Source organism: Crotalus tigris, unplaced genomic scaffold (assembly GCF_016545835.1).
Source record: "Crotalus tigris isolate CLP2741 ecotype Arizona unplaced genomic scaffold, ASM1654583v1 scf7180000020245.1906669, whole genome shotgun sequence".
NCBI lineage: Eukaryota > Metazoa > Chordata > Lepidosauria > Squamata > Viperidae > Crotalus > Crotalus tigris.
The window spans coordinates 1447121-1460587 of NW_024097926.1; the positions used below are offsets into that span (position 1 = coordinate 1447121).

The following is a 13467-nucleotide window of genomic DNA, read 5'->3' on the forward strand; positions in this document are numbered from 1 at the left end:
TAAGGGAAAGACTATCTTTAGTGACCTGTGGTATCGGCGTCCTTTTAAATAACACACCGTTGAGATATTACAGCCACCGCTGGCCGTTTTACTTCTAAAGAATACACGCCAAGGTTAAAATTACCACAGGTGCTCCCCTTACTCCGCGAGAATAGGCTATTAAATTAGCTAAATAACCCACGCTCCCCTCCGTATCTTACAACGTAGAAAAGTCTCAGAATTACCTCAAAAGCTCAAAAGGCCCTGCCCGGCCTCGAGCTCGAGGACTTGGGCCGCGGGAGCGCCGGAGAGAGACATTTTTGCCCCCCCCCGGCGCCCCGCAGCATCGTCTCTTTTGAGGAAAAAAGGACGCGGTAGCGGCGTCTGCTGCCTAAGCAGCGCGCTCGCTTTTCTTTCTGCTCTCAGCCTTTGAGGAGCCCGCCGACTTTTTAAATGCCCCCGCCTCTCGGAGAGGAGAGAGGCCTCTCAGCCAATCCGAGCGACGGGTTTTCGCAGCAGCCAATCACGGTCGAAGCTGGCGCGGAGAAGAGAACTCGACAGGAGGTCCCTGGGCGGCCCCTGGCGGGACAGGGAGCGCGCTCGCGCTCCTGCGCACGCGCACACAGTGGGCGCGCGCCGCTGTTTTTCTCTCCCCCCCCCCGCCAACCTCGCAATCCGGGCCCGGCCGCGGCTCCCGGAGCGGTTGCCATGGAAACGGCGGCGCGCGAGGCGTCTCATCACGGCCAGGTGGGCCGAAGCTGCTCAGGTGAGGTTGGCGGTTGCGACGTTGTGTGTCAGTGTGTGTGTAATGCCTTCTCCTATCCAGGCATAAACCCGCAGCCGGTTGTGAACTGAACGTGGTCATACAAGTCCTGCGGAGGTGATAAGAAGCCCAATACCAAGAAACAAAGCAGTCAGAAGAGAAACAATATATTAGCAATACAATCTGATGCAAGACAAAAGGGATGCCTTCCTTCAAAAATAAAATTTGTTGAGAATGAACTTGGAACAGGCTGTGTGTTTTTCCTGATTTTAGTTTTAAGCTAGTTTCCAGCAATGACTGGCTCTTTTGTACACCAGCAGAAACATGCCCAAAGGAAAGAATGTAGAAACCATCAAAGGCGTATTTTTAAAAATATTAAATACCAACATATATTTGGGGCACTGCTTTCATTAGTATCCATCTAGGAGAATAGATTATGCAGAAAAAAAGCTTTTTGCATTCAGAGCATAACCTCAGATCTTACTTTCATTTTTTTTCCTTCCTAAATATTAAACAGTTTGATCTCTGGTTTTATCTTTAAAAAAGTAGCTACTACTTTGCTGATGCAGAGGAGACAGTCATCTTACAATCTACGCTTGTTATTAGTGGCAAGGTAGGTAACGGAAGCAAATTATCAGGGCAAACACTGAAGGGATTTCTGGAGCGGATCCTGCTACTTCGGAACTGTAAAAGCAGCAGCTAACATCTGCTAAAGTGTTTATGCGCTGAAGGGGAACCACAGCTTCCGAAAAAGGCATGCAGTGAGTAAGCAAAGTTGGAGGTGTAAAACTAGGCTGTCTTCTAATTGATTTCCCTTCTTATGAAAAATTAGTGCAGGGCAGGTTAATATTTTGGAAGTAAGCCGGTTTAAAAGTTGCTGACTTCTCTTGTTTTACAGTGAAGCAGCTGCTCAATTGGTGATGCCCTGCTAAAGCCCTGCGTTTCTTTCCTTGCAGCTTTTTGCCTTGTGACATGCAGAGGTCTGTGCAATGAGGAGAGGCCAGTCACAGAAAACATCCCTTGGGAATCCACAGTTGTCTCCGTCCCGTGCTCGGAGTACCAAGGTCTCCTGCAAGTGCCCGTAGGTCATCGTCTCCACTGAACAGGAGAAGGGATCCACCAGCCAACTGGGCGAAGATATCAAGGAGAGGTAGATCAAGAAAGCGATACAGTTATTGCAATAATCCGTGAGGGATATAATAAAATGTTGCAGCTTTCCTTCAAGGACTTTGCTTAGAAGATCTAAATAATATTATGATTGATATTTATATGTATTTGTATGTAAGGGTGTAGGTATATGCATATGTACATAGCATGTTTATATGTGAGTTATGCATGTATTACACTTTTGAGAGGCAGAAAACAAATTAATTTTTAACGTGCCATTGTGCTCACAGTAAAAAAATGACAATAAAGATTATCTTATCTGGACATGGCTTTTTAAGATATTTTTTTTTGGGTAGAATATACACTCCAGGTAGTCCTTGACTTACAACCGTTCATTTAGTGACCGTTCAAAGTTGCCAAAGCACTGAAAAAGGTAACACAACCGTTTTTCACACTTAGGACCATTGCAGCATCCCCAAGATCACATAATCAAAATTTAGACACTTGGCAACTGACTCATATTTATGACGGTCACAGCATACCGGGGGAGTCACACAATTCCCTTTTGTAACCTTCCGACAAGCAAAGTCAGACTCACTTAACAGCCATGTTTCTAACTTAACAACTGTAGTGATTCACTTAAAACTGTGGCAAGAGAGGTTGTAAAAGGGGGACAAATTCACTTAACAACTGTCTTGCTTAGCCACAGAGATTTTGGGTTCAGCTGTGTCGTCCCTGACCAAGCCCCCTTTTATTTTCCTCCACCTCTAAAAATAACCAGAAAAAAAAAATCATTTTTGCTCAGGATCAAACCCCGGCTCTGCTTGCTCTCAAGATGTAATTTTACTATTTTACAACCATATAAAACTAAGAGGATGAGGAGCTCACTAAAAGAGCTGCTACATGGTGGCCATCTTGTCTCGCGGTTGCTAAGCAAATCCGGCTTACTCCATTGATTTTCCTGTGAAGGCCGCAAATGGCGGTCACAAGATCCAGGGATGCTATAACTGTGTTAAATTACATGCTGATAGCCAATCAGCAAATTTGTTTTTAAAATAGCTTACTTTTTCTGACCGCTTTTTCTGGAGGTCAGGAAAAAGCCCGGCTTGCAAAAAAAGGGGTCAATGAAAGCTGTATTTGTAGTTTTAATCCGGCCGATTTCTTTCTGCCCGTGTGGTTTAACGTCGGTTGCAAAGCCAGCCGGTTGGGTAAGTTGATGACTCAGTGTGTTTGTGAACGTGGCAAAGGGGGCTGAACCACAAAGCAGGTTGAACGTGTTGTGCTAATGGAGTCGTTACTCCCTAACTTGTTGGGAAAAACATCTCCAATTTTACGTTGGCTCGAATTGTTGATTAAAAAGAGAGTAGGCCCATTAGAACAGCTGTAGTATAGACAGTCCTCGACTTACAACTGGCTAATCACAATGGCATGGAAAAAAAGGGGCTTGTGACATTAACACCCACTGCAGTATTTCCAGGGTCACATGATCAAAATTCAGACGCTTGGCAACTGATTCATACTTATGACGGTCGCAGCGTCCCGGGATCTCCTTTTGCGACCTTCTGACAGGCAAAGTCAATGGGGAAGTCAGGCTCGCTTAACAACCGTGTAGCGATTCACTTAACAATGGTGGCAAGAAAGGTCGTAAAATGGAGCAAACGTCACACTCGGCAAACAGAAATTTTGGCCTCAATGGTGGCCGTAAACCTCTAATTCCTCCTGCCATTCCCAGGTGTGTGAAAAAAAAAAAGAACCCATGATCACCTCTTGAAGACTTTTCTCTTTTTTAATAAATTTAAGAACAGCCCCTTTCAAACCCGCTAGGATCCCCTCCCGCCCACCCCCCTCCCACCCCGAATGGCAGCAGTGAAAACGGAACTGGGTGTTAAGAGTCATAGTCTTCCTCTTCACCTGCCTGCACCGGCGCCAGGGATGCGGGCAGAAGTGCAATTGGGACTGTTCCTGTTGGAGCCGGTACGGGCAAGGGGACAGCGGATACGGGAGGGGGTGTAAAATGTAGATAGGGTGCAGGGGGTCTGTGGGAAGGAGAGAAAAAGAGAGAAGAATCAGCCATGTTTTAGGCGCCACCCGCCGAAAAATCAAGATACTCGTCCCTGTGGGATTAAGTTAAAAGAGCCATTTGGTCTAGTGGAGAAGGCCCGTGGTTAGAAAGTGGGAGACTGTGAATTCTAGTCCTATTTTAGCCATGAAAGCCAGCTGGGTGGCTTTGGGCCAGACACCAGGAGACTGTGAATTCTAGTCACACCTGAGGGATGAAAGCTGGCTGAGTGACTTTGGGCCAATCACCAGGAGACGGTGAGTTCTAGTCCTGAATTAGTCAGGAAAGCCAGCTAGGGGACATTGGACCAATCAGCAAGCGACTGAGAAAAAAAATGAGAAAAATGTTAATTACGAAGAGAGATGTGTAGCCGGTTGTGTAGAGGGGATCGTCTGCATAGCTTCCTCTTCTCCGTTGCTTTCGCTGTCTTCTGAATCGTCCTGTAAAAAAAAAGAACAGAACAAAACAGAATAGCAGAGTTGGAAGAGACCTTCAAGGTCTTCTAGTCCAACCCCCTCTATACAGGTAGTCCTCGACTTACACAAGTCATAAAAGGGCCAAATTTGAAGACCCCCGCTTTACAACACAGGATACATTTTATCAATGGCGAGAAAAACAAGAGAGAGAAAGGAGTTTAACACGTATTAGTAAGCTAAATTTTGGAACCCAGGCAACATATTGCGGATAAAATATGAAGGATTTGTGATTATAAAAAATTAATAAAATCTGGTTATAAAAATAACAATAATAATAATAATAATAATAATAATAATAATAATAATAATAAAGTCTTCAGTTTTATTACACAGATTCTGCTCTTCCACGCTTTGCTGCCAACTTACATCCTGCTCTGAGTCTGTGCCAGATTGCTTGGCATCTTTTCCTTTGCCCGCTGTGCCGCCGTTCCTTCGTCCACTGCCAGCTTTCCGTCCCCTGCCGCAGAAGAGGGGAAAAAAAAAGTTTTATTAAAAAAGGTGGACAAAAACAGGTAGTCCTCGACTTACGACCACAACGGAGCCCCAAATTTCTGTTGTTAACTGAGACATTTCACGATTTCCCTTGCCTTGATTTTCGCCACCTACCTGCGAGAAACCTTCTCCCCTTCCAGGTGGTTGTCCTCGGCGTCGCCTTGCATGTCGGGGACGGAAGCCACGAGATCCTTCAGGAAGTCAAACTGCTGCTCCTGTTCTATGCATTGTTTCCTGCAAAATTCACAAGGTCGCATTACCCGGATTTGGCCCACCCAAGCTGGCAAGGTTGAGAAAGGAGGACTATGCTTTTTAAATCTGCAGAGATCTGCTTCCCATTTTGGAGGAGGGCAAGGGGCTTGTGGCACCCCCCAGGAAGCCATCCGTTATCAGTGAACAGTGAATTCCAAATGATTTATGTATTATGTATTTCTAATGACAGGCAGTCCTCAACGTACGACCACAATTTGAGCCCAAAGTTTCTGTCGCTAAGCGAGGCGGTTGTTACAGTGAATTCTGCCCCAGTTTTGCCCCATTCTTGCCACAGCTGTTAAATGAATAACTGCAGTTGCTAAATGAGTCACACGGCCATTCCTGTTGCCTGTGCTTGTCAGACGCTCACAAAAGGGGGTCGTGTGACCCCCCCAGGGGCATTGCGACCGTCATAAATACGAGTCAGCGGCCAAACCTTTCCATTTTGACCATGTGAGCCCGGGAACGCTGCAGCAGTGGCGTGAAAAAGGGTCTGAAATTTTGATCACCCGATCGCGGGGATGCTGTAAATGTAATAACGGCCGTTAAGTCATTTTTTCCTCCAGGCCGATCCCATCATCCCCAGCCAACAGAGGTTGGAGAGGGCCCATGGTTAGCCTGTACTTAATTCTGGAGAAAAATAATATATGTTGCCTTGTTCTACAACCAACCAGTGCCCTTCCCTTTGAAGCCTCAGATAGGATTCTAGTCCTCATGGTTACAAAGAAGGGAGACCCCTGATAGTTCAGTCCCTTGGCGCTCAGCAAGGCCTACAACGATGGCAGTTGCTCTGACGAGCGAGGGGGCATCTGTTCCTAAAAAGAGAGGGGATCTGCAGCCGACATACTCACAGGTGAGACGTTGTCATCGTTTTGGCGTTCCTGGACTGGGTGACGTGACAGGCGGTCTTCAGCAGCGACTCCAGGAACAGCTCTAGCGCCCGCGCTGCAGCCCAGAGTTAAGGGGGACAGCAAGACCGACCCCATTCCCTCCTCCAGTCAAGGCAGACGGTTTTCATACCATCTTTACCAACTAGGTAACATCACCAGTACGGGAAGGGAGTGGGGTTTGCTGTCTACAAACACTGATGATGTTACCTAGTTGGGTCAGGAAACGTCTGCAGGAAAACCACCCACCTCAGAGAGCCCCAAGGACCCCACAATCCTCCTGCTCCTCTCTCCCCTACAGACCCCACTCCCTTCTGCCACTGATGATGCTACCTAGTTGGATAATGAAAATTTAGAAAAAAAACAACAACCAAGCTCAGACAGCAGAAAAGACCCCACAGTTGGAGACCGCCTCCTCCTCCTTCTCCCTTCCTTGAACATCCCACTCTCTTCTAACACTGATGATGTTACCTAGTTGGGTCATGAAATGTCCTCAAGAAAACCACCGAGCTCAGAGAGCCCCAAGGACCCTACAGTCCTCCTCCCTTCTGCAACCCCAAGCACTGATGATGTTACCTAGCTGGGTCATGAAACGTCTGCAGGAAAAGCACCAAACTCAGAGCATCAACGACCCCCACAGTCCTTTTCCTCCTTCTCCTCGTCCTCTTCCTCAAACTCCCCTCCCTTCCAGCACTGATGATGTTACCTAGTTGGATGGCGAAACGTCTGCAGGAAAACCACCAAGGACCCCCCCCCCAGTCCTAGAATGTCTGCAGTTCCAGAACACAGAAGACCTCCTGCTACCCCCATCACTCCCCCCATCCACCCCACAGGACTGCAAAGAGGATACAAATGATCACTGGGACTGCAGCGGCCACTTTGCCAATTTCTTCATCCGTCTGCATGATCTTCTTGATCCGAGCCTTTAAAATGGGGGGGGGGGGGAGAAAGAGGAATGGGGAGACGAGAGAGAAATGTTTTATTAACTGGTTCTATAATAAACAAGCTTCGAAATAGGTCAAGTACAGGTAGCCCTAGACTTCCAATTTGTTTAGCAACCGTTCAGAGTTCCAACGGCACTGAAAAACAGTGACTTAGGACCCCTTTTTCACACTTACGACCGTTGCAGCCTCCCCAGGGTCAGGTGATCAAAATTCAGACGCTTGGCAACTGACTCATACTTATGACGGTTGCAGTGTCCCGGGATCCCCTTTTGTGAGCTTCTGACAAGCAAAGTCGACGGGGGAAGGCAGATTCACTTAACAACCGTGTTGCTAACTGAACAAATGCCAGAACCGTGGCAAGGAAAGTCGGGAAATGGGGCAAAACTCAGTTAACGACGGTCTCCCTTAGTCGCAGAAAGGTTGCGGGTCAATTGCGGTCGTAAGCCGAGGACTGCGTGTGTGCACAACGAGGGAAAGACGAACGGATTCTCACAGTGGAAGAACGGATGATCAAGAGGATGGAGACACGTGAGATGGCAAATTGGACTTTAATTAAAAAGAGAAGAAACTTAATTTAAGTTTTCCTTTCTACTTGAAAAATGGCTTCTGGCTTTTTGTCCTTGAGACTGAAAAATAAAAGAAAAATAGATGAAACTCTTGTTTTGAGGTTATGATGACCAGAATGACTGGGTTGTTATAGAAATGGTTTCAAGAGCGAGAAATATAAAGCAGAGGTTCAAGGCTATGCCCTGAGGAAAAAAATAAAAGGAAAGTCACTCTTTTTTTCTTCTTCTTCATCTCCCTTCTCCCTTCTTTCTCTTCCCTGGCTTCGGTTTCTATTTCTATTTAATCTCATAATAAACTTTTTTGTTCTTTTTAAAGCGCATTTTTCAGCCCTGCCAACCAGCTGTTTTGAATCAGCGGATTCCTGTTTTAACATCTTCGCTGTGCTCAAAATTGGAAACCCCGGGTACAACGGGCAACAATAAAGCCCATTACAGTTACTCCTCGACTTACGACGACAATTCAGCCCAAAATTTCTATTGTTCAGTGAGACATTTGTTAACTGCGTTTTGCCCCACTTGACAACCTTTCTGGCTGCCGTTGTTATGCGAATCACTGCAGTGGTTAAATTAGTAACCTGGTTGTTAAGTGAATTGGGCTTCCCCATTGATTTGGCTTCTCCAAGGGTCATAAAAGGGGATTACAAGACTCCAGGACGCTGCAACTGTCATAACTGCGAAGCGTCCGAATTTTGATCATGTGACCACGGGGATGCTGCAACGACCGTAAGTCTGAAAAAGTATCCCCAGTTACTTTTTTCGGTACCGCTGTACCTTCGAACGGTCATTAAACGAACCGTTGCCAAGTTGAGGACTACCGAGAATATTTCTATTTATTTAATAAGAAATCAAACAAAATAAGGATGACAAACTCTCCCCCAAAGAGTGATTTATGTCCAATCTGGCCATTATTTAGCCTTCTGTCCCCAAACCCACAGAAATAAAAGATCTATTTTCCATTTACAAGGTAACCGGGCTCAGCAGTTGCTAAGAGATACTTTCTTTAAACAAAAAGGAATTGTCATTTATTCACATAGTTAGTGGCCAAAATTGTGGAAATCTTTTGGGAAAAGTGTATTTTTGAGGTTTGATGGCTAATAACACCACTTTTTTTGGAGCAACACTATAAAATTATATATCAATGGAAAGATAATTTAATCAAGAATGTAATGCAATAACTTTTAGGAAGGATTTGCTGTTAGAATAGCAGTTACAAAGAAGAAAAGTGAAACATGCAGAAAAAAGCGAGATATACAAAAATGATCACCATGTCAGTTAATACTTACAGTAACATGGGTTTTAGCCCAGTTTACTCCTTTCAAGCTTGGTTTGACAGATATAGGTGGCTTTTTTCGTGGAATTCTAGATTTTAGGCCAAATTCCTGCAGCCTGCGCCGAACAGTCCTTGCACTCAGCTTCACACTGCATTGCGCCATTTCATCCTGTATACACCCCGATGATTTTCCTCTGTCTCGTAGGCACAGCCTCTTAATTCTTCTATCGTCCTTTGCTGTTGTGCACCTTTTCCTGCCTTTGCCAGTGTGGTTTTGTAGTGACTGAGTCTTCTTATACCTCTTCAAAAACTTAGAAATGCCACCTTTGGTTATGTTCCCACCCATTTTTCTACTAATTTCTTTGTAGCTGTAGCCTTGTTCGCTTAATAATACTATTTTACATCGCTTGCTGGGCGACCAGTCAGCTCTTTGCACCATGGCTTTAATTTTATGACGTTTTGCAAGCTCGCTAATGGAAAGAATACAAAAAAACCCCCCACAACTTGATAGCGATCACATCACACACTGACAAATGTCCTCCGCTCAGCTGCAATGCAATACGGGACATCGATAACCGAATCCTACTGTGATCTGATTGGCTCATCGGCAAAACAAGAGGACACCCGATTGGCTCTCTAAACACCCATGCTCATTGGCTAACGTCAGATGAAGGAAAGCTACCTGAGATCAACCTAAGCAAGTTGTGCTTCCTTTTTCTGGTTCTTTGGCTGTAACTTTTCACAGAATACAGATAATTGAACAAACTTTGTTGCATTACATGCTTGATTAAATGATCTTTCCGTTGCTATATAACTTTATGGTACTGCTCCCCCCCAAAAGTGGTGTTATTAGCCATCAAACCTCACAAATACACTTTTCCTGAAAGGTTTCCACAATTTTGGCCACTACTGTATGGAATAAAGCAGAAAAGCTGGCACACCAGGAGAGAATACAGATAGTCCTCGATTTACAGCAATTCATTTAGTGACCGTTCGAGCTTACGACAGCAGCGAAAAACGCGACTTACAACCAATTTCCACAATTATGAGCATTGCAGCATCGTGATCAAAATTTGGACGTGGAACTGGCTCCTATTTATGACGGTGTGCAGGGTCCCGGGGGTCACGTAACCCCCTTTTGCGACCTTATGACAAGCAAAATCCAGGGCGGGGGGGGGGAAAGCTGGATTCACTTAACAACCACGTGACTAACTTAACGACTGCAATTGATTCATTTAACAACGGTGGCCAGGAAAGGTTGCAAAATGGGAGGAAATTCACTTAACAAATGTCTCACTTAGCCACAGAAATTTTGGGCTCAGTTGTGGTCGTGTGTTGAGGACAACCAGAAGAAAAATCCGTGCGGGTTGCCTTTTCCAAAATAAAAAGCATTTTTGATACCACGATGACCTGGATGACGGAGAATCTTCCTAGACATCAACTAGATAGAAGGGAAAAAAATCTTTTTACACCTTCAGAAAACAGAGGTATAAAAGCTAGTATTGGAATTAAAATGCAACCAGGTTGTTTACAGATCCTGCAAATGTATTTATTTTAAGGTGAGTGTAAACGAAGAAAGATGGACAAACATAAAGAGAAAAAAACCAGGTTGTATTAAGGAGAGCCAAGTGCTCTCCGAAAGGCCCATGGCTTAACCTAGGTTTGTTGACTTAACCACACGTCGGTGGATGGCACAAGGCACTCTGACACGAACCACAATTTACACACCGAATGTTTAACTCGGCGTAACAGCTAAGCCACCAATGAACTACATTATGGCCCAATTCAGACGAAGCCCAAGCGATTGAAGTTCCCGTAGTAAACCAGAGCTAAAACAAACCATAGTTTAATACACACCCATAATAACATCCTAAGGATGGGAAATAAGGTTTTCCAATAAAATGGAAAATGAGGTTCCCCCCCTTTAAGCTACTGGAAATAAAAACACAATGAGTCGTAATACAGGTAGTCCTCAATTTACGACCACAATTGAGCCGAAAATTTCTCTTGCTAAGCAAAACAGTTATTAGGTGAGTTTTGCTCCCATTTTACGGCCTTTCTTGCTACAGTTGTTAAGGGAAATCACCGCAGTTGTTCAGTTAGTGACACCGTCGTTAAGTGAATCCAGATTCCCCACTGACTTTGTTTGTCAGAAGGTTGCAAACATGACCCCGGGGCGAGTCAGTAGCCAAACATTTGACTTTTGACCACGTGATGCTACAAAGGTCGCAAGGGCGAAAAACGGTCACGTCACTTTTTTCAGTGCCATTGTAAGTTCGAACGGTCACTAAATGAATTGTCATAAGTTGAGGATTAATGGTAGCCTGACCGGGATCAGCAACAAACAAGAAACAGCAATCGTGCGGTAGAAGGATTACTAAAAACATCAGCATTATCCAATGGGAAAGAATTCAAAGGTACCGTAACACCAAAATATATTTAGTGTCCTAATAGGTAGCAAAATAAAAAAAAAAGATTATTATAGGCAGGGACAGTGAAGAAGACAGCCTAAGTAAGGTGAACATTATCAAAATAATTTGAGACTTTAAATGGCGCTGGACCATAATCCTTATAATCTCTACCTGCCATCGCAGGGTGCAACGCCCATAATCCCCAGCCAGGCTGATCGATTCTACTGCTGTCTAGGAAATGACAGGGGTTACCCAAAAACAGCACATCGGGAAGGCGATGTGCTATCCTGAAGCCATAAACCATAGTTTACCTACCAGGGCAAGACAGCCAATAAACCAAGTTAAGGATTCGCCAGAGGTGGAAAGACCCTTTATGGGGGCAGTGAATGCTCAGCTTGGACCCTGGAGGAAGGGGGGCAAGGGGTGTCTCCCCCCCCATTGCAAAAGAGTCTCCAACATCTGTTTCTGCGAGGGGGGGCAGCTTAGAAAACCCAGAGGCAAGGAACAGCTGTTGCAGCAGGGATAGTTGCAAGACAGGGATGAGGAGGGCAGAAGAGGGGGAGGGGGCTGGCTTTCATGACCCCCCCCAGGAAGCGCAATGGGGAAGGGGCCCATCACTCCACAGAAGTGGAGGTGGGGGCGAAGGAAACCCTGCGGAGGAGGGGGGAGAGTTCCTGGATCCGCTGCAAAAAAAGGAGCACGACAGAAAGAGGGACAGGGGCCGCAAAAAAGGGGGAGGGGGTACCAAAGGGGGGGGAGGCATCTGCAAGAGGGGAAAAAGGGGCTTGCAAAAGGAGGAGGGGGCGGTAGCAGAGGAGGGGGGGCTCGCGAAAGGAGGGCTGCAAAGCGGGAGTGGACGGGGGTCCCCAAAGAAGGAAGGGGTGGCAAAGGAGGGTCCTTTAAAAGGGGGCTCCAAAAGGAGGAGGAAGGGGGTCCCCAAAGGAGGAGGGGGTCGCCAAGGGGGGGGGAGAAAGGGGAGCTTTAAAAGGAGGAGGGGGCTGCCCAAGGAGAGGAGAGAGTTTGCAAAGGGGGTTAGGGGGCTGCAAAGCGGCGGAGGGCGCTCCCTAAGGAGGAGAGGGTCTCCCCGGTTGCAATCAAGCCCCCTCCCCTCGTTTTATCCTTCCCCCTTCCCCTCCGGGGAGAGGGGGGGCGCCCAGCCCGCCCGGGGCGCCCCAGCTGGGCTAGGGGGGTGCAATTGCGTCCCGGGGGCGGGATCGGGCTCTCACCGGGGGGAAGCGCGCGTTGTACTTCTTCTTCTTGCTCGGCATCTCGCCCGTCGCGCCGGCTGCAGCAGCAGCAGCAGCGGCCGCTCCGCCCGGGCCTGTCGCGAGCCCCGCACCGGACGAGGCTCCAGCAGCGGCGGCGGCCTGGGAGGAGCCGGCCGCCCCCGCGCGGTCCTAGCGCCGCCCACCTCCCTCCTCCTCCTCCTCCATCCGCAGCAAGGCGGCCTGGAAGGGCCTCCGTTCATCTGCAGACCCGGACGAGGGCAAAGGTTAGGGTGGGTAGGAGAGAACGCGTCCTCTAAGCATGTGCAGAGGGCCCTGGGGTGCAAGCCGCTGGAAACCTCTAACCTTGCCCAAGCTGGCCCGAAGAACAGAACTGGAAGGGACCTGGGAGGTCAACTTGGTCCAAACAGAAGGGGTGGATGCTCCAACGTGGGAAGTTTTTAAGAAGAGACTGGACAGCCATTTGTCTGAAATGGTATAGGGTCTCCTGCCTGAGCAGGGGGTTGGACTAGGTGATCTCCAAGGTCCTTTCCAGCTCTGTTCTATTCTACTTCAAGATCCCTTCTAACATTATTATTATTATTATTATTATTATTATTATTATTATTATTATTATTATTATTATTATTATTATTATTATTGATCATCGCACAGTCAGCCAGATGTTCAGACTGGATTTGGCATTTTGTCTACCTATCCTTACCCAGGACCTGGGATAGGCAGATGTGGATGTTTGATGGTATTACAGATATCGTCGCAGGATGGAAGCAGTTCCTAGTAAGGCCGCCTTTTGCAATTGACTAATAGTGAATTTGTTGTTGTTGTTATTATTATTATTCCTATGCTCAAGCAGGAGACCCTATAGCAGTGGTAGGCAACCTTGGCTCTTTTATGGATTTCAACTCCCAGAATTCCTGAGCCAGCCTGGCTCGGCTTGGAAACCTCTCCCTTTTCCCTCAGCATGGCTAGCTCAGGAATTCTGGGAGTTGAAGTCCATGAGTCATAAAAGAGCCAAGGTTACCTACCCCTGCCCTA

General features: G+C 46.7%; 1 protein-coding gene and 1 long non-coding RNA gene across 3 annotated transcripts; one reads left to right on the forward strand and one right to left on the reverse strand.

Moving 5' to 3' along the window:
• Positions 1 to 602: 602 nt before the first annotated feature.
• On the forward strand, positions 603 to 2173 carry LOC120318504. The gene is made up of 2 exons (XR_005559527.1): positions 603 to 745; positions 1699 to 2173. It is a non-coding gene; the product is annotated as an uncharacterized LOC120318504 (long non-coding RNA).
• A 1515-nt stretch (positions 2174 to 3688) lies between these two features.
• On the reverse strand, positions 3689 to 12589 carry DRAP1 (DR1 associated protein 1). Of its 2 annotated transcripts, none has more exons than XM_039366198.1 (7): positions 12433 to 12589; positions 6866 to 6938; positions 5980 to 6073; positions 4991 to 5110; positions 4751 to 4841; positions 4263 to 4348; positions 3689 to 3885 (listed from the first exon to the last, which is right to left on the reverse strand). In XM_039366198.1, the coding sequence occupies exons 1-7, from the start codon at positions 12472 to 12474 to the stop codon at positions 3735 to 3737; spliced, it is 657 nt and encodes a 218-aa protein (XP_039222132.1). In that variant the 5' UTR covers positions 12475 to 12589; the 3' UTR covers positions 3689 to 3734. The 2 variants fall into 2 exon arrangements, with proteins under 2 accessions (XP_039222132.1, XP_039222131.1); XM_039366197.1 differs by lacking the exon at positions 12433 to 12589 and adding an exon at positions 8809 to 9319.
• Positions 12590 to 13467: the final 878 nt, after the last annotated feature.